This window comes from Fundulus heteroclitus, chromosome 12 (genome assembly GCF_011125445.2).
Source record: "Fundulus heteroclitus isolate FHET01 chromosome 12, MU-UCD_Fhet_4.1, whole genome shotgun sequence".
Lineage (NCBI taxonomy): Eukaryota > Metazoa > Chordata > Actinopteri > Cyprinodontiformes > Fundulidae > Fundulus > Fundulus heteroclitus.
This window is the reverse complement of record NC_046372.1, coordinates 10637821-10662961: the sequence shown is the minus strand read 5'-3', so window position 1 is coordinate 10662961 and position 25141 is coordinate 10637821. Positions and strand designations below refer to the sequence as shown.

Below are 25141 nucleotides of genomic sequence, written 5' to 3'. Positions count from 1 at the left end.
TAATATTTGGAGATTGGAGGTCGACTATTTCCTGACACTGGGCAGCCCCGGTGAAGGGTCTGAAATCTGTGTCTCCATCACATCATGGCTCCTGATGACGGTGACCAAAGAGTTTTACGAAACAGACTTGGGTTTTTAAACGTTAAGGTAATAAAAAAAAGAAAAGAAAAAAAAGGTGAGCTTCAGCAGTTTTCTTTTATGTTTTTTTATTTGCTATTTGTACCGACACAAACGGTACAAATAACTTGTTTTGTGCTGCAAACTGCTTACTTTTTGTCTCCTTTAGGTTCCATCAATTTGAAATGTCATTTAAGAAAACGGATTTGTCTTTCTGTAATGTCTCAAGGTTTTTTTTCCTTTGTTCTTAGACCTAAAAAGAGAAACTTACAGGTATTTAGAAAACTTGAGAAATTCTGTTCAGGAGGTAATATGACCTTAAAAGCTCCCTGACCTAATCTGACAACCCAGGCAAGGAGAGCAATTTTTTCAGGGTTGCACATGTTAACTCTGGAGGAGCTGCACAAATCAGCAAAGGGAAGGGGGGGAGGGGGGTCTGTCGCCAGGACATGGATTTTGCTTTGCAGTCTGCAAACGTGACCTTTGAGAAAGAAAGAAGAAGAAGAAAACCCATTGTCAAAAGAAAAGCCACAAGAGGTCCCGTTTGCGGTTTGCCACAAGCCGTGATGGGGGACCCCTGCATAAGTCTGGAAGTCAGATGAGACCAAGAATGAACTTCTGGCCTACATACGTAACGCTATGTGTGGCTTAAAGCTAACGCTGCGGATCATCCACGAACCCAACAAGCAGAGCTGTGGCGGCGGCAGCAGCAGCACCTGCTGTGGGGAAGGTTTTCTGTCACACACAGCGAGACGTTCAACTGAATCGTTTCCAGGACTAATTTAATTTAATTTAATTTAGAGTCGCTGCACGCGGATGCTCTCCACCCAGTCTCTGCAAAACAAGAATGGGAAAACAGTCCCGCCTCCAGATGTGCAGCGCTGGTAGAGACCAGAAAGGTCTTGCGGCTGTAAACGCGGGGTGAAGTGGTTCTGACAAGTCTCGCCTATGGGGGGGGGCTAAATAAATTTGTATGCCGCACTTTTCAGATCGGTACTTTTTAAAAAAGATAAATGCAAAACCATATACCCCCTTTTGATTATGCCTTACTTTGTGTTGGGCTACCACATAACTCCCTATAAATAGAATATTTTGAAGAAGTCGGTGGTTGAAACGTGAGAAAGTTGAATGGATGCAATACTTTAGCAAGTCACTGTAGCCATCAGTGTTTTTCCAGACACGCGTCTAAACAGACAGATTTTTAACCATAACCCCTCAGGGTTAAAAACTGAGAAATAAAGATAAAAAAATTGATTTAAAAAATGTACAAGCAGCAGCAGCAGAATAATCTGCAGTGACTGCTGTGGAAAACGTGTTTTTCTGGTACGCTCCTTCAGCCGTCTAGACTTAGCCTGTGCCAAATAAATCTGACTTTATTAGATGATTCCCTTTTTAAGTAACGCGTTCTTAACATTTTTAGGTGATCGCTGTGGAAAAGAGCATATTTAGAGTTTTTCTGATGACAAAAAAAAAAAAAAAAAAAAAAGATGTTAAGATGATTCTAAGTAACAATAACAGATTCCTCTGTGCCAAACAAGACTGAAAATCAGTCCCACATGTTTTTCTGTTTTACTTTTAATCAATAATACTAATTCTCCCCCCCGCCCCGCCCCACACCAGCTACATTAAACTGATTTAGTCTGATTTGTCTGGAAGGTTTGGGGAAAACACAACGGACTGGTCCAACGGGAATGACTGAACTTCCTCCTCCCGGGAGCTCACTGGCTCTGCAGCCACTGCGCCCTCAGCTCCTCCACCTCCCTGCCGTACCAGTCGTGGAGTTTGGAGAAGCAGCCGGTGTCGGGGGAGACCGGGCTCTCCAGCGACGCCCCGAACCTCCGCGGCGGCACCGGCGGAGCCCTCCCTTCGTCCGGCCCGCACCCCGAGACGATCCCGGAGTCCGTGCTGCCGTCCCAGGAGACGCAGGACGGCGCCGCCTCGGCAGATCCGCCGGCCGGAGCTTTGCTCCACGCGACTCCGTTCTCCCTGGAGCCCCCGGAGACGAGCTGCGCCTCGTCCTGGAGGCTCCTCGGAGCGGAGCAGACCGCTGTCATGGAGGGAGCGCTCGATGATGACGAAAGGGAAGACGAGGATGAAGAGGAGGAAGAGGAGGCTCCAGACCTGGAGCGTGCCACCTGATGTCGCCGCTGAGGCTTAGGCCTGGCCTGCTGGCCTCCAGCTCCTGCAGCGTCCTGGATCTCCTCCAGCTGCCTCTCCAGCTCCTTCACCACCAGCCTCATGTAGTCGAAGCTGGCCCGCGACAGCGCCTTCACCCACGACTCCATGGCCGCCTGGCTGTCGGCGGCCAGCTTGTACACCCGCGCCTTGGCGCAGTCGAACTTGACGGCGAAGGCGAACTCCTCGGCGGACTCGCACAGCTCCACCGTGCAGCCCTCGAGCACGATGACGCCGATCGGCTCCCGGCCGTCCCGCTCCTCGAAGTAGAAGAGCATGTTGCCCTTGAGGACGAACCAGCGGCGGTGGTACGCCGTGTTGCGCTCGCCCTTCTTGAACAGGAAGCCCGTCTTGTCGGGCGGCGAGTCGCAGGTGGCGTAGTGCGCCACGCTGCGCTCGTTCAGCTTCATCTTCTCTCCGCGCCGCAGAATCTTTATTCACCTAAAAAAAAAAAAAAAAAGACAAAGAAACGTAAAGTAGGGCTGAACGATTTTGTAAAATAATCTAATTGCGATTTTTTTTTCTTAATATTGTGATTTAATGCGATTTTTTCCCCCAGTTTAACTTATCATGTGTTTCAAAATATATACAAACAACAAATCATTTTGTTTCCTCGCTGTGCAGATTAGTTGCTAAAAGACCCGCAGCATCTAAACTCAGAGCAGTAATGATTGCGTTCTGCCTACAATATATTTAAACCAAAATTGCAATTTTGACTTTTCTCTGCATTAACCACAAGCAACAAAAATGGCCTCTAAATAAAGATGTTTGTAAACAAGGACTATTTTAAATATGAACTTTTAATGTTTCTATTGATCAGAATATTATTCAAGAGAACAGCTTTTAATTTAATTAGACATCAATCCTTGTTGAAGATAAAGTGCAAAGTCCAACCAACAAGCAAGTCTATGTATTAAACTGATTGACCTGTACTTAATGCTATGTATGATTATATAAACTCTAAAACAAGTAATAAAATTAGATTATTTTACTGCTGCAACTGTCTTCCCTTCCACGTGGAGCAAACCCACTTTAAACATTTTACCGACACCCAATGGACGTTTCTAATTCCCTAATTGTTACATAGCCAAAAATTGCAGACCTATGCGATTTGGAAATTGCGTTTTTTTTAAATCACGATTATATTGAAAATGCGATTAATTGTTCAGCCCTAACGTAAAGACAAGTTATATTCCTCAGCTACAGTGGATTTGTGCTTTTATCTTGGACCCCACACGGCCCCCCCCTCCCTTCACACAGGGCTACAACAGCGCCTTGTCATTTAAAAGAACAAAAGAAAATAGAAAGTTTCCGGAACACGCGTTGAACGTTTAAAACGGCGCCCGTGTTTACTCAAGAGGTTTTAAGGCTTCCTTTTCTCAGACTGCAAGGTCAAGCATTGCTACGCACACAGGTTTCTTAAGGCTGCATGCCGGCTGAGTTATTTGCTAAAGACTCTTTAAATGACGCCAGGAAGGTAATCGTAATCTAAACTCTTGACTAGTGATTACACCACTGGCTGCACCGACGGCTTTTTATTTCCTCATGCAGGCTGAGGTTAAAGAATTTCTGTTAATAAAAGCAAACATAACCGAGACTTGGTGAGGGAGCGTTTCCTGGGTTTGTGATTGGTTGGGAGGATGTAATGACTGTAATATAAACTTACATGGCTAAAATGCATAAGGAAGGAAAACTTTTATTCTTTTTACTGACCCTTTGTTCTATGATATATATATATATATATATATATATATATATATATATATATATATATATATATATATATATATATATATATTGTTACTGAATTATCGTCCATTATTTGCTTTTTCAACTGAGTTGTACAGCTTCCAGTTTATATAAAAAAAGGAGCAAACATTTCTAAAATAATTTTTCCTGGCTCTCATTTTTCTTACGTTCTCAAAAACTGGCTTTTTAGCAGGGGTGTTTTTTATTTTTATTATTTTTTTTTTAATACATGCATCTACCATTGTAGATCTACCATTGCATTGTATATACCAAAACATAACACATGATAGCCTGCTATGTGGCTTTGTTTTAATAGCACACAATAACAAACATTGGCTGAGTAAAAAGGTCTGTTACAAGACATTCATTCTGACCATGTTAAAAAGGGTAGATCCGTCCTCAGTGATCATGTGTTGAATGTAAAAATCTGGAATATTTAAAATTTAGGGCAATGTCTGCTTTTATAAATGCCTTAGGTTTAAACATAAAAATGTGGCCTCGGTGTCGCTTTTGTCACACAATATTTACCCATCGACACCCAGCCTCCTTCCGCCAGGGATCTCAGGGTAAAACCGTGTTTTTAAGTTTCATTTTTTTTTCCACAGGAACGTAGAAACGAGCCGACCGGGCCGTAGCCTGGTTGGTGCGTTTCACGCCGCATAATAATCACCCGTCCAGCGGTAAACCGAAGCGTTTAGGACCTTTCCCAGTGAGTAAACAACCTACTAATCCAGCTGTTCCCGTTTGGGACTCTGGCGTAACTTCGTCTATCATAACTCGGCTGCATTTATGGCCACAAGAAGCACAAACATAAATCAATCCGTCGGGAAAAAAAAAAAAAAACGAGGTTGGTGCTTACGTGCGAGCCGACCTCCACCGCAGAGCTCTCCCATCACATCTGGGCTTCCCAGCTCATCGCCGTCCGTCCGTCTCCTCCAACGCGGCTCCAGGCGTTAGACGGCCCCGTTTAACGGGCACCGGGCGGTTTGAACGGTCGGGATTAGCCGTCGTTTCCACCTCGGAGGGCTAATCCATCGTGTCCGCCGGGACGGTGATTCAGCCCTCAGCGGGGCGGCTGGTGGGTCACAAGCTTTTGACGCATCAGCGCTTAGCGGGAACTTGCCTCTGACCAGTCAACACTTTAACAAAGAGAAACTTTTTGCTGCACCCTCTGCAAAAAGTCCCCCCTCCCTCCTCCTCTTCTTCACTCCCTATGCCAACTAGCAAGAAGACGGCTTTTTAACACCCCCCCTCCTTTTATTTTTTAGTGGACACAAAAATGCATCCTTACGAGTTCACCGGAGCATTCCCAGCTCATAGAAACGGAACGAAACCCTACGGATAAACGGGCCTCCTTCCTCCAGGCTGATAATCTCCCTGTAGTTTCCTTTATTTGTACTTCTTCATCGTCTTTGCCCCTTTTTTTTCTTGGCGTTCTTTTCTTCGCTGTCACGTGACTCCCTTGAAGGGGGACGCTTGTTGTGTATTACCAGGAGCGACTCGCGTGGGCGGCTCAACTGCTGCTCTAGTGAAGCGCTCGCTGTCCCCGGATAAGAGGGGTCATAAAGTATGCCCGACACGTCCATGTCCTTGGAAATGTGGAGCTTTTTCAAAAAGCTGCTGTCTGAGGCTTTGGTGCCTGGAAAAAAAATAAGTATTTAAAAGTATTCATGTTACAACCCCTCAGGTGAGTGTGTTTATGGCACTGCAGTTTTACAGCTGCACGTCTTTGAACAATTTTTGTCGGTTCTCGATCACAATTCAAGAATGGCATCACATTAGTTTGCTGGCTCAGGCGTTGATGCAGAGACACTGTTTTAAGGTGCAATTTTCAGTGATGATTGGCCCTTTCCAGACAAATTAAAATATTCTTAAAATGGAAAATGTAAGGTGCGACACAAAGTATTCATCTGTTGTCAGTCATGTTTTTGGTTTCCATTCAATTTCATAGTAAAAAGTCCCACAAATTTCCACTGATCAAAAAAAAGCAAACATTTATTAAACTTGGCAAAATAAAGCAAGAGTGAGCAATATCCTGTTCATGTTGCTGAATAGAACCCCCCCTATACATACACACACACACACACACACATATATATATATATATATATATATATATATATATATATATATATATATATATATATATATATATATATATATATATATATATATATATGGCTGTTTTTCCTTGCCAGGCAAATCTGCAAAGACCCTTTTTATGTTTCAAATCCACAATTTTTAATTCATTGAAGTATTGTTTCATTTATAGTTGCGAAGGTAAAAAAAAAAAAAGTCAGTTTTACAATTTAAATATATATGTACATTTGTACCTGTATAATGTACCTGACAAACTTATGGCTTTCTTTTAGTAACTTTTCTTTGCCTCTCTTCCATCAAAGCCAGATTTGCAGTGTGCACAGCAAACACTGGGTTTTATTATTATGTGTAAACTGTTTATATTTATGTTTCCTCAGGACCTTCTTTAAATCAGACGGTGCATCTCAAGGGGTTATCCTTGAAATAAATTGAATGAAATTTAGCAGTATGCGGTGAATATATTTGCAAGTCACATTTTTATATCTTTCGTTGTGAATTAAATATTTGAAAACATGTAATTTCTTCCCACCTCAGAATTATTGGTGTTGGTTTGTTGGAAAAAAAAATAACCCGGTAAAATACATCTAACTTTATGTGGTTGCAACACGGCAAGAGCTGAAAAAGTTAATAAGGTGTGAATATTTTTCCAAGGGACTTATACAGTCAGCAATTTTCTGCAAATGACCATCAGCCTCTTTATTTTGTACTGACAAAAGTTCAACCCATGATGGTTTAATAAACCAAAATAAACATGTAATACAAACTTACTACTGTATACATGCATGTACAGTATGTATGTATGCACACTGTCAGACTTTACTTCTCGCACTAAAATAAATCCTGAAAGAGAAAGCACCGAGGTATCATCCTTGATTAAGATAGTTTATCAATTAGTGATTTAACTGGCAGAGATTCGTTTCATAGACAAAATAAAGCGAGCATTATCGAATTCCAGTAGCTCTAACACAGTTTCATATGGTTTGGTGTTAGTAAAAAAAAATCAATCAGGCAGCTGTAGCTCTTCCAGAACGCTGTTGCCAGGGTTCTTAAATCAATACACCTTGTAAAAGGTCAGAATTTTTAAAGTCCTGTTATTGTTTCATACCGAATGGTCTTGGACAAAATCATAACATTAAAAGTTAGTTGGATGAACCATCTAGATGCTGGAGGAAACCTGAAACCTGTTCACTCATCATTCCCAACCAGGGCCAGAACTATTTACTGCAGAGTCTCCATTGAGACAAAATATACATTTTATTTAACCTGTTGTAATACTTTTGCATTTTTTATTTTTTTGTGTGAGTAATGCTTCAATTTTACCCTAATTTTAAATGTTTATTTCCTCCTAGAGTAGTTTTTTTGTTGTTGTTGTTCCCGTGAAACACTTTTATTCACTATAGTGCAAACAGACAGGTCATACTTCACCTTACATCCGCTTTAACCGCTTTCATCCATGACACTTCAGAATGTCTTTGTCAGATCTTATAGATGTTATCAAAATAAATTTATTTCAATCAGGCCACGTCCAGAAATATCACAGAAATTTATGTTTTTATGATCTTGATGGTTTTTATGCTCAAAAGAAGTTCATATATATGGCAATATATGTTAAAGTCAGATATTCCTGAAATTATCCATAATTAGTCATTAGTTTAATTATTGGCTATGTTACATTTTTAATGTGAACCTCTTTACATATTTAATAGAATGATCCCATTAAACATTTCAATTTGAAAATAAAAGTTATTTAATCTACTGTAAAGATTTTTGGCATGTTCAATCTCTCTCTAGTCTAAGGAATGCGGTTTAGAAAAAAAAATAAAGAATTATATTTTTTTCTTGGCTGTGAAATGTGTCGTAAGTTAGCTTCTGATTGGTTGATAAGGCCCTCGTGACGACTCCTCTCCTGGGAGCACATGCTTGTACCAGAAGAGCGTAGTAAAGGTAGATTGAGTAGAACTCACCAATATGTCTTTCCTTGGCAGGTCAGAGGAGAGCCCTGATCAGTCTTGAGATTCTGTTGTGATGACAGCTTGTGTTTGAATTGTATGCTTCGTTACATACTTTATGTCTGTTTTAGTGTAAAGTTGAGAAAAATTGTAAATTTGACCTTGTGACCTATTACCAAGTACCGACCCAGTGTTAATTTTCCTTCGCATCAAACCAAATCAAATAGGGGAACCATCAAGACATCCAAAAGGCCTGTTCCAGGAGGAAAAAAAAAACCAGCTGCCATTCTTAATGACCTCTAGCCAGGTGAAACCGCCATAGGAGGAGCCGACGATCCTTCCACAAAAGACACTGGAGTGGTCTAGACCACACACGGAAGTAAATCCAGTTGTTTTTGTGAGAATAAACAGCCATCTGTGTTATTTTTCTGGCTCGTCTGTCTGCGCTCTCCCACTCTTTCCCTTGGCTCCACGGGTATTAAGAAGATTCCACACACCTGCTATCTCTGCCCCTGCAGCGTAATTGGCCAGACCGCCTACACCTGTTTCTGCTCATATATATACACGGCGGCTTCACGGCAACTTGTTGTCAGATTACCTGAAACTTCTGTGTGAGTGTTTAGCATGCTTCATTGCATGCCTTGCCTAGTTGCTGACCAAGTGCTCGCCTCTGGATTTCCCTGCTCGGCTGCCTCATCGCCTTCTGTATTCTGGACATGACCTGGCATGTATCAGGACCACGAACCTTGCTAAGCCCTTCGCGTCTGTCTCCCTGTCAGCCATCTAGCCTGCCTTGTGGACCAGCTTGTACCTTCAGTCCTGTCTGCCTGTCTACTTTCAGCCTCACCAGATTTCTGCAGACGTTTGTCTTGCATGTACCAGTGCTTGATTTATTATTTTATAAATAAACCCTTTAGAGCAAAATATCATGTCTGGTTCTTCGAATATCGGGTTCCGTCCTCATCAGTTCCTAACAATCTGACCCAAAGTCGCATTATCCAGTTTTATTCCTATTCTCTTTGGTCTTCAGAGCTGACCACAGTAGTTTGAATTCCTCCTTTAATGTATTTATTTTTCTGCTTTTAACTCTCATCTTAAAGAGGACGTATTATGTAAAATCCTCTTTTTTTTTTAGCTCTTAAATACATTTTTGTTGTGTACTTGGAGTCCCTGGGAGTGCAGAAAACTAGAATTCAGTGTATAAGCTGCATCAAAATTTACATTTTCTGTTTGGGTCATACTTTTTTTAAGCTGTTCAGTTTTCTCTGTTAGGCGTTTTTTTAGGCTTTTTTTTAAAACAGTAACGTCACCGTATTTGCTGCAGAGCTGCTAAACAAAAGTCATAGACATCTAGCTTAACGATTTCGCAAATCCGCCATTTTTATGATTTTCGACGCAATTTTGTTGTCCAAGCTCAAGGATGCAGAAGCTACAAGTAGATGAGTCAAAAATCTTTGGGGTATAAATAATTCTGATCCTAACTGTAGATTGTTAGACTTGATATTTATGTACATTGATATAGTTGGATGTGGCTCACTCTCACCACATCTCTTTGTGTGAGTAGGGTGCTATACCAATTAACTTTTTTTACAGAAAGGATTATAATTGCAAACATTACCTCATTACCTAATGTGTATTTACAACTGAGGAAAAAGTTATTATCCCCCAGATTTAATGTCTTAACTGTTTTTTAAGAGAGGAAATCATTTTCAATTGCTTTAGAGACAATAAATGATACACATTTACACCAAATCAGAACTCATTTCCAGGGTCAATATTTTCACCTTGAGTCAGCAGAAATCATTGCCGTGTAATGGCGTGCTTAATGCTCAAAACCTGAAAGTTCAGTTAAAACGGAGAGTCGCTTCCCAACATACACACCATAATAACGTCAGTAAGGGTTTTGGGCTGTCACAGCGTCGTGCTGAAAACAAAATAAACCAGTTTTAGATTTGAGAAAAAGAAATGTTGAAGCTCACAAAGCAGGAGAAGAACAAACGACGTTATCACAGATTTTCCAAGAGTCAAGAACTAGAGTGAAGATCATCATCAAGAAACTCCTCAGAGTACAGGACAAGGAAGCCAAAAACCTTTAAAGGAGAAATTAGTGAGAGATGTGCTTAAAGTCACCTGAACAACTGCCAAGACACTAATGAATGACTTTGACGGGGCAAAAATTGTAGTCCTGAAGAAGATTATCACTAGAGCTCTGCACAGGGATGAACGGTGCGATTGCAGACCAAGAAAAACTTCACAGACTGAAGCGTGGCAAAGACTGTCCCAAGAGAGATCATGCATACTCGACTTGCTTTTGTCTGGACAAAGATGGGAGAGGGCAATATGACCCACCGTCCACACAGTAAAACACCAGGTTTGGGGATGTTATGGTTGCAGGGATGCTTCCTTGCATCTGGAAATGGGAATCCTCTCTGGGTAGAAATAATCAGATTTGTGAGGAAAGAGAATATGTGAAGATTCTGAGAGAAACCCACTGCTTTTCAGCGATCGGCCGAGGGGCGAGGAGAAACGAGAAGGTTTTTTCTCAGAGGAAGTCCAGAAAAACTGAAGAGCAATGACATTAATATTCAGGAACAGCCTTTTTCTCATGGATAAACCTTCCAAACATGAGCGCACTCTCACCAACACCGACAGGTGCTTGGTTCCAGGTACTTACAGAATCACTTCTATACAGAAAACCCCTATTATTATCTTCAGCTGTCACTTTATACATTCCGTAATAAATAATACTGTATATTCTTCAGTGATGGTATCAAGGCGTTGCTTGTTTGAACCTGTGATACTTTATCATGTGGTTGTGCTGATCTTTTTCTCTCTTTGCAGGTGAAGAAGCAGACTGAAGATGTTGTATCACTCTCTCCCTTTACTCTCCTCTTTCACCTTCTTTTCTCTTCCACTTTCTTTTTTCAGAGTCCATTTAACATGAAATATTCCCTGCATAGATTACAATAAAGTTTCTTGCATGTATAAATGAAGCGGAGCACTATGGCGAAATCTTTTGGGTTCTTTTTTGCATTAAGACAACAATTCTTATTGCCACATTGCCAAATATATATATATATATATATATATATATATATATATATATATATATATATATATATATATATATATATATTAAGGACTACCATGGATCAAACCAAAATACATATTTTTTGTGGTGTACAAAGATCAAATATGGCACATGTACACATTTAGTTCAGACCAACTGTGTCCAAATCCAGTTAGCTCAGAGTCCACAGAGTTAGAATTCAGTAACTGTTCGAACTCAATTGTCTCGAAACAAAGAGGAGAAGTGCAAAAAAGAGAAAGGAAGTTATAACACAATCAGAGGGGAAAAACTGAAATAAATAAAAATAAAAGGATGAAAAATGAAACGTTCAAAGGAAACTGAGATCTATATAAATAGAAATTCCCTTCATTAAATAAATAATACATAAAAAAACAATGGAGCCATTTTATTGATGAAATAAACTGAAATATCTGTTGAATTCTGCCTTAGCAACATTTATACATTCTCATATTTATTCGGTCTAATATTTGGTCAGTTATGTATCATTTTATATACACGTTTTGAATTCAAACCTGCTTAAATCCTCCATCACTCCTCCAGAAGACCAAAGTGAGCGTTACTGACTGACCTGCATAAAACCCCCAGACTTGCATCTCATTGGAAATGCGCGGGGTGAGGGTCCCTGCCAGAGGCCATTAAATCTGCAGGGAGCGAGAGAGGCTAGTCAAAGAACAACGGACTGGCATTCCTCGGGAGACGTGTCGGAGATTTATTGAAAACTACAAAGAACGACTGCAGCCCGTTGTCAAACACAAAGGATACACATCTGACTATCAGCATCAGAGAGGGTAACAGTTTTGACCCTGGTAGCTTTTAGTTTCTGCTGAACACTTCTGTTTCTACACGCAAAGCAAAAGAGTGTAAGGATCCAAAACTAACAGGATTTTTTAAATAATAATATTTTTGTCCTCAACTGCCTGTATAGACTGTAGACTCATTGGTGATGTTTTAACAACCAAACAGGAAATGCATTTTTTGAATCCTTCTATTTCTAGACATCACTAATTTATGAATTATGCTTAAACTTAGTTCATGCGACTCAAACCAAAATGCATATTTGCAGGAATTATTATCATACAGTACTCCTGAATAATGTTTTTGTTAAATCAGTAATGACTTGATTAACAGTCGACGCAACTCAGCTGCGAGCACAAACGCATTCCTCTTTGGAGTTGTTTGATTTGCTCAGGGGCACCGAGGCAGCGCGTTTGCAGATTTCACTGCACATGGTTTCCAGTTCAAAGGTTTTGAACTTAAAACGTTGCGCTCTCTCAGGACTGCCTCTCTGTCCTTCAGGCGGTCCTGTGTGACCCTGGCCTTCGTTAATATGGCGCTCAGATTGCCAGCCGCCGCCCGTGTCTTTATGAACGTGACACGCCACCATTAGTTTGCCGCAATATCTTGTGCAGACAGTTCACGGCCCCTAGCATCGCCTGCCTGCTATCTCATCACACTAATCTTCAGCTAACAGATGCAGCTGATGATGCCATTTACTCCCCCCCCCCCTTCATTCCCTTTTCTTTTTTGAAACCATTTGCTCATGCTGCCATTTTTTTTTTCTTTTAGCGATTTTGATTAAGTGCAATGTTCTTTGCAGTCAGTTTAATTTCCTCTTTTTGCCTCTCGGTTCACGGAGTCATGACATCGTAAGAGATTAGTCTACAAGAGCATAATTTCAAAAATCGAATACAGACGGCGGGGAAAAAGTCAACAGTGAAATTTCTTTTTTCTTTTTTTTGGTCGGGGGAGTAAAAGCATAGACGCACACACCAACGCTGAGTGCAAAGTGTTTACTTCTCACAAGTTAGTTTCAAAGAGTTCGTGAAACACAGAGCAAAAACGTCACTGACAGCTTTCTTTTGAACTCGACATCAATTCAGCTTCTCTTCCCACCGAGGAAGAAGGAAGCAGAGTTTAATCTGGGATCGCCCCTTATCAGTTCGTTTGCATTCTTACTTTGATTGACTAATTGGACTTTCAATCAGAGCAGTAAATACTAGTATCACTTCACAGCGCTTCGACAAAGTATTCACACCCCTTAACCGTTTACACATTTTGTCCCATTAAAGCTTAAAAAAAATGTATTGTGCTGGGACTTTATTTCATTTAGTCCCTTTAATTCTGATACACCTAAATACAATCCAGTGGATTCAGTTGCCTTCAGAAGACCTAGAAAATACTAAAGTTCACTTGTCCTCTAGAATCTAGAGGTAAATGTTAACTCTGGAGGAGCTGCAGAGAACCACAGCTCATATGAATCAATCTGTTTACAGGACAGAGGTTAGTTGTGCACTGCCAAAAAAATTAAAATAAAAACCAGACCTTTATAGAAGACTGGTATAAAGCAAGCTATAAGAATAATTTTTTTGGCCTACGGTACATAAAAAAATGCTTTGAGTGGCTAAAAATGAATACCATAAACAGGACCATGGTGAAACATGGCGGTGGCAGCATCATGCCGTATTGATGCTTTTCTTTTGTAAGGACAGGGAAGCTGGACGGTGCTAAAGGAAGGACAATCCTGGATAAAAGTGGACAAGAGGTCCCTAACCATACAACCAGAGCTACAGGGGAACAGTTTAGATCAGGGGTCACCAACCTTTTTGAAACTGAGAGCTACTTCATATGAAGGGCTCCCAGTACTAACCTTTTAATTAGAAGAGTCAGACTTCACCTTAAGGTTATGTAAAATAAACATATTTTTCATGCTTTGTTATAGACATTGTCATTTTTAAATGTGCAGGTGTGAATAAACAGGAAGAGTAATGGAATAAAATAAAGTTTTAGATGCAGTTCACTTGCAGTCTGTGCTGATTTTTTAGAAACAGGCTTGTTGGCGCCACATGTTGTCATTGGGGGCTACTTGGTGCCCGCGGGCACCATGTTGGTGACCCCTGGTTTAGATCAAAGCGTATTCATGCGTTGGAATGGCCCAGTCAAAGTCCGGGCCGACATTCAATTTAAAATCCATGGAAAGACTTGTGAACTGCTTTTCATAGACGCTCACCCGTCCAATCTGACTTAGCTTTAGCTGCCGTGCAAAGAAGAATGGGCAGTACAAAGCTGGTAGAGACATACCCTTCAAACACTAGTACTCTAGTATCTTCTTCAATACTGGTGCACGCCGCACGTTTTAATTTTTTTATTTGTAGAAACAAATTATGTATTCTTAGCATTATGCACCACTTTTATGTTGGTCTGTCACAACAAGTAGCAACGAAATGCATTGCAGTTTGTGTTGGTAATGTGACAAAATGTGCAAAAGGACTGTGAATACCTTCGTGAGGCGCTGTATTATCGTGTCATAATTACCAGAGACACATCAGCTGAGGCTGCGTTGGACATGATCAGATTTTCATTATAGAGACTGGGAAATGAACCTGATTAACACATTAGGAGGAAATGAAGAAGAATGCCTCTTAAACATGATAGAGAGCAGAACAATCTCTGTGTTGGACTCATCTGCAGACACCCCCCTCCATAGAAATGCATAGAAAAACGCAGTGATGGCAGGACAAAGTGAAGGGCCATTCATCCATTCGCCTAAACCTCACCCTCCCTCCCTTCTGATAAAGCACAACAGTTATTTGGTTTATGACATTTTTTCTTCTCCGTTCCTTTTTCTTTCCTTATAAAAACCACAGACATTTTATTAATATTATTTTACCCCATACAGACACAATCCTGTATGATCTCACTGCAAAAAACGGAACTAGAAATAAGTAAAATATTATTTAAAATGAATGTATTTGTCCTTAATTTGAGCAGGTAAATAAGATAATTTGCCAATGGAATAAGATGTCTGCACTTAAAATAGGAACAATTCATCTTCATCAGCTTATTCCAAGTGCAGGATGTCTAAATATCTTATTTTAGGGGTCAAAATACTCATTCCATTGGCAGATAATATTATCTAACTTTAAGAACATTTTACTTATTTTTAGATCCGTTTTTACAGTGCTTCTTCTGCCCTTCAGGAAAAAGTACTACATGAGGGAATGTCTCACTTTGTCTATAAACCTCTGTCGTCCAACATAATATCAAAAATATCTTCTTCTTTTTTTTTTAATGTTAAAAGTCTCTGTAGAAAAAACAATGCCTGAAATATATAGATATCAAACATGTACATGTATATTTGTATACAAATAAAATTTGATGCAAATTGTCACCTCCCCCCATCGATCCTGTAAAGCTGTAATTTGCCACACTGGACTGAACCTCTCCGCGGTTTTAACCGCTGGGAGTACGCATGGACGCATGGCACCAGCTGGGCAAACACTTAAACGATGAACGTTAACAGCTAGACACAGATCAGTGACCACATCGCGATTCGTTTTCCAAACGTCGGCCCCAACAGAAACAGTCCACGGTGGGGACATGGCACATACTGACATAACACCGCTTTCTTCTCATCTGCAGTCAAGCGGAGCCGCTTTTTCTTCACGCGGCGGGCCTGACGGGCGCAATCCGCGCGCAATTACGATTCTTTAAAGGCAAATTCCATCGGCTGAGTGGAGCTATTGATTTCCATCTGAGTGTGTACAGAGCAGAAGTCTGAGTAGGCATCAATCAAAACACCGACTGACATCATTTCAACCCATATCTTCATCCAAATTCTCCTGATTACTTTTTAAAAGCTGGGATTCGGCAGCATTCGGACCTTTAATCCAGCCGCTCTTTTTGAACACACGCGTCAATAACAGTGGCCGGCCTTCTTGCTCTGCCTTGCTTTTCGACAGTAATGTTTTGCTTTGTTTTTTTTTGTTTTTTTCCACCTGCACAGCTGCCGCCTGAAGGTTGTTTCATGCTCAGAAGAGGATATTGTCTCCTGTCAGTTTTCGGAGCCATTAGCACTTTCAAGCACTAGAAGGCTGGTGTTTGGGTTCAGCTCCGGCTCCCTCCTCCCTGATCAACTCGGGTCGATTATTGTGTGAAGCCGGCATCCACTCCTCTCAGAGCTCGAGCATCTCAATGGGCCCTGCAGAGGAGGAAAAAAAAAAAAAAAAGACACATTAATGTGAATATCTGACTGCAACGAGGAGAGGCACTTGACAGTCGGTGCGACAATTGCTTTTTATGGAGCCAAATGAAAGGTATCAGCGCCCGGTCACAAGCACCCAGCGACACATTCGCAGGTTATAAAGGTGAATAGGACTCCTTTGACACGTTTGCGTCTGTGGATTGCGACCATTTTGTGTCACTTCTTAGAGCGCTGTCTTCTTTAGTCAAGTCTGGAGCAGTGGGTTACCGAGGACAGAGCCCCTTCTGGGCCACCGTGGCTCTCGCACATCTGATCCAGTTGCTGAGATATTGTTTCTCTCTCCAGAATACGGCGCAGCTGAGGCCACTACATTTTAACTATCTTCAAAGGGGCATGAGAGCCTCAAATTAAGCGAAGCCTCACCACCAAATCTCTGTAGGTTGCACTGGACCGTCGTGGCCTTTGACTCTGTCTAACGCGCATGACTGCATGACTGCCCCATTAGCCTCGTCTCTTTGTAATCGTATGCCTTGAAACCCCGTGTATATGTATCCCTTATGTCATGATTAATGCAAATGACCCACTCACTTTGCCACATCATAACTTGGTTTGATTCGTGGACACAGCAGAAACAATGACCAGCCAGAATGTAACCCTTACACGCAGCGGATTGAAATCTCACGGTCCGGTTGTTCTGAAATGTAGGTCATGGTTACACATCTTGCTTTTTGCAGGCTTATTCTTCCAGGGGGTTGAAATTTTATAAAGATGCACCGATCGGAATATTGTTTTTAACAAGCATTGACCTGCCAATACCGATTTTAGCCAATTCCAATTTCTCTTTTTCTTCAACTGAATAAAAACAAAACTGAAGTAATTATATTTGGACCAATAGAGGAAAGATCAAAAGTTAGCACACAGCTTCAGTCGCTTCAGCTAAAAACCACTAATCAGGCCCGAAATCTGGGAGTAGTGATGGACTCAGACCTGAACCTTCAAAAGCATTTACAGACAGTTACAAGGTCGGCTTTCTATCACCTGAGGAACATTTCCAGGATTAAAGGATTGATGTCTCAGCAGGATCTGGAAAAACTAATCCATGCGTTTATTTTTAGTCGAATAGATTACTGCAACGGTGTTTTCATAGGTCTGCCTAAAAAGTGGATCAGACAGCTGCAGCTGATCCAGAACGCTGCTGTCCGCGTCCTCACTAAGACTAAGAAAGTAGAGCACATCACCCCAGTTCTAAAGTCCTTACACTGGCTCCCTGTATTTCAGAGAATAGACTTTAAAATACTTCTGTTAGTCTATAAATCACTGAATGGCTTAGTACCTAAATACATCACAGACTTGTTATCAGTGTATCAACCCTCCAGACCACTAAGGTCTTCTGGCTCCAGCCTTCTCTGCATACCTAGAACCAGAACCAAACATGGAGAAGCAGCATTTAGTTCCTATGCTCCACTTATCTGGAACAAACTTCCAGAAAACTGTAAAAGTGCAGAAAGCCTGAGTTCCTTTAAATCAAGATTAAAAACACATCTGTTTAAAATTGCCTTTGACTGTTCTAGTTAAACAGTTTTACTGTTTTTAATGTTCTTTTTTGTTACTACATTCTATCCCTACTTGCTTTTATTCTATTTTCAATCTACATTTTATTATTTTGCTATATCTTAATCATGTAAAGCACTTTGTATTGTCTTGTACTGAATTGTGCTATATAAATAAATTTGCCTTGCCTTGCCTTTTATTTAAATTTTTTTTCATATTTTTATTAGGAAGTAATGCACGTTACAACAATAGGGATGTGTATCCATATGTACATCCTTTTCACATAGGATATCATAGCAAGCAACAATATGCACATATTGGCACCGTAAAGGTACTGTGCATCTCGAAGACTTGAGAACAAGGGATATAGTCAAACTTCCAGGGTGTTTTTGTAAATTACAATTTCTCTTTTATAACTATAAGAAGACATAAGAAAAGTTTTCAAATTATTTGTTTCCAGCTTTCCTGCTAAAGGCGATCGCTGGTTGTATTAGGAGGAAAGGCCGTGTCTAAAGGAGCGTTAACACAGAACGCGATCAAGGCGAACGGAGCGAGTGATTCACGTTATCCCTGTGTCAAAGGCGCGTTCAGGAGCGAATTAACGGTCTGCGATGCGAACGAGGCGTTTTGAGTAATGTGAAAGGCCCTGTGACAGCTGTCCCAACTGTCACACAGAGACAGGAATGGTAAAGGGTTTCTGTTATTCCTTTAATATTACTTTACATATTGATTAGTGAATAGTTTAGGTTCATATCTTTAAAATTGTTTTCATTAGTCTGACACTTTAACTATTTGCAGTGCACACATTTAGTTAACTTTGTTTGTCAGTTCTCTTGTATTTTTTGTTAAATGCAACAAATTAATTTCTTCTTTTGAGTTACCAGTTTCCTCTGGACCTGTAGCTGAAATCATACAGATGAGCTCCAGCTGATGGCTGTCAAACTTCATCAGCGGGTCGTTCCATTTGTTTGCCAGGGGAAGGGGAAATTTGGCCTTTAGTTTATTTAATTTTACCATTTCTTTAATATATCTTCTTTTTGTAACTTAGTTCAATAGTAATATTTATCCAATTTAAAGATTTAGTTATGTGCTGACCAGTATTTGTTTAAGTTCTTGTGTGTTTAACTACTCCCTGTGTGTGAATTAGCAGTGGTCTGATCAGCCACTATTTAAGTTCCCCCTCATGTCTCGTTTGTTAGGTCAGTTTTGTGCTTGAGTTCTTTGTGTTACTACCTGAGTTGTAGTTTGTTATGTTGACCTCAGTTTTTGGGCCCCAATTTATCATTTTTGAATAAGTTTTGTATTTTTGTAATAAATTAAGAATATATTTTTGAAATTTCTTCAACGTCTCTTAGGCTGGTCTATGTAAAACCTTCACAGGCCCAGATTGGGCGAATAGGAGCAAATGGAGCAAAGCGAAAATTCTATCAAGATTTAAATTCTGAACTTTTATGTCAATTTGCGCGCCGCTAAGGGTCTTCCTCGTCCATTCGTTTAAGCACAAAAATGTTTTTTTATGTGTTACATATTCAGTCAGTACAATTTGGATATATTTCTGTTGAGCAATGATGGATTTACTGACTGAAGATGCCTATAGTTCGTGTCCCAGAGGGATCCGTCCCCACGACGCGGGGCAGCAGCTCTTCATGCTGGGTGAACGTTATCCAGACGCAGCCACAGGTGGCGGCACTCGTCGACCGGGGTGCATCTCTGGATGATCTGGTAGACACAGGAGTGCCGACGCTGTTATTCGGCTTTCTCCGTCACATACAGCACGTGACTCGCTCGGTAAAAATCCAGCAAGCGGATAGACGCTCCTCCTATTTGATGATCAGTGATGCGAGCCGGGGGGAAATGGTTGAGTTGTCCGTGCGTTATCAGCGTGGATTGTTTGCGAGAGAGAGAGAGAGAGGTGAGATGTCAAGCGACCAACGGCAGGCGATTAAGGCGAAAAATTCGTCTTCTTCTGCTTCGGTATGAACGTACCATATCACATATGAGGGGTAACACTGACAAAAGAAATACATTCACTTTTCAAAGTGTCTTCAGCCTCTTATATTAGCAGTTAGCAGAGTTAGCATGGCCGCCATCACTAGAACAATAGTCTCTGTGTCTATTCCCAAGAAAACGTAGGTCCTTAGTTGCAAGTTCAATGACAAACAAGGTGACGGTTCAGAAAGATAACAAAGTACAATATTGCCGTCCTCAGTTCAGCCTTCCTGTTACCTGCTGAAGGTCTTGCCCGCTCTTTAAACCACAGCTTGACACGCCATTAAATTTCTTTTAATTGAATCCTTTCATTTCTGTTCATATCTCTTCTGTCGGTAACAATATCCACATCAAAGATTGCTGTTGTCAGAGTGACCTGGTAACACCTGGTATGGTGCCTTCAATGATTAAAAGATCGGATTTTTTATTTTATTTTTTTACCTTTTATGGCCAGCCAAGGCGAACATCACCCGACTCCTGTCACCGGCTGGTTGCTCGGAGAATCTCTTGAAACTTCAACTATTCTAAGGTAGATAGTTCTACAATGGACAAGTTTTAAAAATATGGGACCAACAAAATCCAGAGACGGGACGTACGGACAGGTGAGCAACAAATGGGTGCACGGATGGATGCAATTGATAGGTTAAGGAGCAAATCAGTGGACATTGTGCAAAGGATTGGATGAAGACTAAATGGAAGCTCGGATGGAGTAACACATGTACGGGTAATCAGGTGGACAAACACATGGATGGATAGACTGACAGAGGTGTGAAGATACAGATGAAGAAATAATGGACATATGGATGGGAGGATGCATAGATAGATAGATGGACTAACAGATTGGTATGTGGAAGACAAGATGAATCAGCTTCAAGACATGCTTATGCCTGGAAGATGCTTCCATCCCAGAGTTTTCCAGACCGCGCAGGAACCCGAACCTCGTGTTGAGACAAACCTTTCATACAGAATCCCCTTCGCAGACACAAGGCCTCTGGCATGCCGCGCCATAATTGTTCAATTTTGTTTCACGCTTCCTCACAGCGGTTCCATCTCATGTAATTATGTTGAAATGTAGCTCGTTGAGGAAAACAGAAATAAAGTAAATGATGCATGCAGAACGAGGACGAGACAATGGTGTCTCTTCGCAGGTCTATCACCAGCAGCAATCAGATAGAGAAACTACTGCTAATTAATATTCACTGGCAAACGGTGGGTCTCTCTCTCTCTCTCTCTGACTGAGTTTTATTACTCGCTGTGCACTTGCCAGGTTGGAAAAATCAGATAAAACAACACGAGGAGTAGGAGGATAACAACCACACATGTGACTATAATTTGGCATAAATAAATCAGAGCGAGCGGGCCTGCAATTCAGAATTAAGACCCGATACAATAAGGAGCTGCACCACACCGGTAACATTAGCAGGATGTGAGAGGTGATTTTTGCAGATACGTCTTTTAAACGTATGCACCCAAGTTTTTGTAATTTTAAAAGTGAAGTTGGTGAGACTGCAAAAAAGCTCTGAGAAGACCTGGCACTTTATGACATAAACATTAAAACGAACAACTCTTTTTTTTGCTGTACCAAGTGTTGTTCCTTTAATAATAGCAACCTCACCCACATGTACACAGAGATGCATGCATGCAGAGAGATTGCTGTGCATACAGATGCTGCTGAGTGGGAGTGAAGCAACAGCCAAGGGGAAAGGAAAGAACAAAATAAAGAAACAGTGAGAGCGAGAAACACGGAGACAGAGAGGGAGAGGAAAAAAGGGAGCTGGGCAATGAATTAGAGCGGTGAGCTGTAGGGAGTGGGTCAGTGCCGTTGAGTCAGGCCTGACTCACGATGGAGGCGATGAAGATCCACCTCCTCCCTGCCCATTACAACTTTATCCTGGAGCCTAGAGCTCTGGAGTACAGATAGCCTTTACGATAAAAAACAACAACAGAAAACAGCAAAGCACTCCCACAGAAGTGGTCAGGGGAGCAGTGGTATTCTGCTTAACAGGAACAGCCTCAATAATAAGTCAATAATCTAGCCTTATGAATGCAAAGTTTTGATTACCGATACAGTTACGCTTGATTACACTCAATGTCAAAGTATTTTCTCTCTTAAACATGGGTCTAATCTTGCATCGATGATTAGTTGCCTGTCATGGTGTCTTTTGTGATTTTTCTGGAAGAATGCAGCGATATTTGACATTATTCGGCACTTCAAAACTCAACACTGACACAAAAATATGTGAAAGCATTGCAATACTTTTAAATCAACTTCTTGTTAATATATAGTAAAAAATAAATAAAGCTACTTACCAGCGTGAAGGTTTTGCGTGATTGTTAATTTTAGCTACTATCAACAGTTAAACGTAATAAAAATCACAGTTTTACTCTAAAAAAAGGGTTATTTGGACCGCTGAGTTTTTACATTGCTCTGGATCACATTTCATCACCGGAAACTTTATTTGTTTTACTGACACTTTATGTGCTACATGAACACAAAGTAGTGCCTGACCGTGGAGTTGGAGGAGAAGGATACAGCATTTTAAACATTTATAGCCCCATTTACACTACCCTTGTTAAACCGATCCATGCCAAGCTCGGACCGAGATTGGATCAGTTAACCGTGCCGAGCTTGGTTCTGACGACTGTTTGCACATCACGCTAGCTCGGTTCCTCGCCTCCTATTGACGATCAGCGGTACTACTGCTCTCTAGGATTGAAGGAGGGACTCAAGCAAATCAAAATGGCGGCGCCCGTAACATTTAAGAAGTTATGCTCGGTTATAATGCGGAGAGTCAGGCGAAGAAGGCAACCTTTGGTGAATTTACTTGACGGAGTCGGCTTTTGGGACGTGGATAAGACAAACAAACGTCTAATAAGGATTTACAGACACAGGAAACAACGACAGACGCTGAGGTTCATCACACTGCTAAGCAGAATCATCACTTGAAATCATGTGTCAGGGTAGGGAATCTAGTATTATTATGAATGTTTGAAACCGCAAAATTAGTCAGCTGACAGGAAGGAGATGATGCGGTCTGCTCATGCGCTCTTTGTTATCTGAGAACCAAGCCAAGGAAAAACCGGGCCGAGGCCATCCATCGAACTGGTCTAGATTTAGCGCGGATCGGTTGTGCCTGGCTCGGTTCAGTTCAGTTTGCGATCCATTTACACTTAAAAGTTTTCTCAGTTTACTTACCGAGCTCGGACTGGTCTTGGCATGGGGTTTTTTTTTTTTTGGAGATTTTTCGCGGCTCTAGTGGCTTACTTTTTATTACAGCAGGCTTACAGGAAGGGGGGGTGGAAGAGGAGGAGAGACATGCGGCAAAGGACCGCAGGTTGGAGTCGAACCCGGGTCGACCGCATGGAGGACTAAGGCCTCCATACATGGGTCACGCTACCCGCTACGCCACCAGCGCACCCAGGTCTCGGCTGGGTTAAAAAAGGGTAGTGTAAACGGGGTGTCTGTCACTAATAACAATCTGAAAAGTGTGGCTTGGATTTGTAGAACTACAGTATGCTTCAACGAAAGATGCAAATGTTTTAAGTTATGTAGCTAACAGTTTTGCGCATCGAGAGATCGACAGTTTTGCACATTCTTCTCTGCAAATGAGTTCAGGCTTGGTCGGACGGGATGGAGAGCACCTGGAAGCAAAACGGCCTTAAGCCTGGTTTACGCTTGATGCTTCTGCGATGTCCGCGCGGCCATGCTACGTCACGTTGGCTAACTACGCAGACAGTCCTGTGTGGAAAAAGCGGGTGCTCCTTTTGGCGGAGATTTGCAAATATAGACATCTTTATGATTCGACCCGTAAAGATCTCTGCGATCAATAAGTTGTTATCAATTCCTGGACAGAAATCACCATCACTCTCAGAAGAAAGTATAAAGAAGCTTAAATGTTCTCTACGATGTTTACTGGGGTGTAGAATGCTTGGCGTAGGAGCGCAACGCTGCCCTCTAGAGTCTAGGAGAATAGTGCAAAGCTGCACGGAGCATAAATGCTGCAGACATGTCCGAACGTGTCATTTCCACACAGAGCGTGTGTGCGTCAAGCATAAAGCAACCTTTAAGCCAGATGCTCAGTTGGATTTAGGTTTGGACTTTGACTGGGACATTCGAACACATGAGTATGTTGCAAGCACAGGTGGATGAACACTTTAAAAAAAGTGTTTTTCACAGACAAAATCTCCTTAAAATATAAAGGTGATAGTACAACACACAGTTTTTCTCTTTTATTAACCATGTTTATGCTTTCGTTTTACATTGGTAGTAAATTTCTGCTTTAACTTTCTGTTCTCTCTCTTTTATCTTCATAGTAGGTACACCTGGTCTGGCATTCTGTTATCTGGGACATCATCCAGAGAAGACAGATCACCTGCTATTACCATCTAATGTAGAACAGATTACTAGATCAATGTGTGCTTCTGTGCTTTTTTGTGTGTCTTGTTGTGTCTCTGCTCTGTCTTCTGTAACCCCAGTCGGTTGAGGCAGATGACCGTTCATACTGAGCCTGGTTCTGCCGAAGGTTTTCCTTCCCGTTAATGGGGAGTTTTTCTTCCCACTGTTGCTTGATGCTTGCTCAGTATGAGGGATTGCTGCAAAGCCATGTACAATGCAGACGACTCTCCCTGTGGCTCTACGCTTCTCCAGGAGTAAATGCTGCTTGTCGGGACTTTGATGCAATCAACTGGTTTCCTTATATAGGAAAATATTTGACCAATCTGTATAATCTGACCCAATCTGTATAATATGATTGAACTTGACTTTGTAAAGTGCCTTGAGATGACATGTTTCATGAATTGGCGCTATATAAATAAAATTGAATTGAATTGAATTGAATTGAAACCCAACCGTCATTAATTAAACTTGGCTAAACACAGCAAGCACTGATCCATGTCTCTTCATTGTTGCTTAGCATAAAAAAGGAAAGTGAATACTTCTGCAGATCACTGTAACTCAGGTTTTGTATAAAAATCAATGATCTTCTCTTAGATTTCAAGCAGCCGTGTGCTATTACTGGGTCGCAAAAGTAAAGTGTGCCTTTGTGGAAGAGGAAACACGTGTGAATTTCCAAAAGCAGCTCCTCTGTTTATTTCCCTGCATTTTTAAACACAGCTTAAATCCCCCAGCCAAATCATCCAGCAAAATAAAAAGGAGATAAAAAGAGACGTGTCCTTTTAATCAAGTAATTGCAGCGCCACTGTGTCAACGCCTTTGCTTTGGGTAAACAGTTCTTCAGCGAGTGAGGACGCACTGCAGAAGAAAAACCTCTCACATGAACCGCGTGTGCTGATGTTACCGGCTGCAGTCTGCTCTTTTCAGTCCTAATGTGGATCCGTGTGTCCGCATGCTGCCGCCAGACTCATTAGGACTCGCTGATGCAGGATAAATAGAGTGAGACTGAGCCGTCATGAAGAAGACCAAAAAGCACACAGCAGCAA

At 41.3% G+C, this 25141-nt stretch overlaps 2 protein-coding genes across 2 annotated transcripts in view; both read right to left on the bottom strand.

Moving 5' to 3' along the window:
- Nucleotides 1-1719: 1719 nt before the first annotated feature.
- Nucleotides 1720-5635, bottom strand: pheta1 (PH domain containing endocytic trafficking adaptor 1). Its single transcript, XM_012870107.3, has 2 exons — nt 4901-5635; nt 1720-2733 (listed from the first exon to the last, which is right to left on the bottom strand). Exon 2 carries the CDS (start codon nt 2700-2702, stop codon nt 1836-1838), a length of 867 nt encoding a protein of 288 aa, XP_012725561.1. The 5' UTR covers nt 2703-2733; nt 4901-5635; the 3' UTR covers nt 1720-1835.
- Nucleotides 5636-15065: 9430 nt separating this feature from the next.
- Nucleotides 15066-25141, bottom strand: part of prr16 (proline rich 16) — a 30710-nt gene continuing 20634 nt past the window's right edge. The window contains exon 3 of the mRNA XM_036143901.1: nt 15066-16159. The gene's annotated coding sequence lies outside the window, so the exon portion shown is untranslated. The remainder of the gene's footprint in view (nt 16160-25141) is intronic.

Bases quoted from the DNA above. Each gene is read 5' to 3' on its own strand.
- pheta1 (XM_012870107.3), bottom strand. From the start codon at position 2,702: ATGAAGCTGAACGAGCGCAGCGTGGCGCACTACGCCACCTGCGACTCG.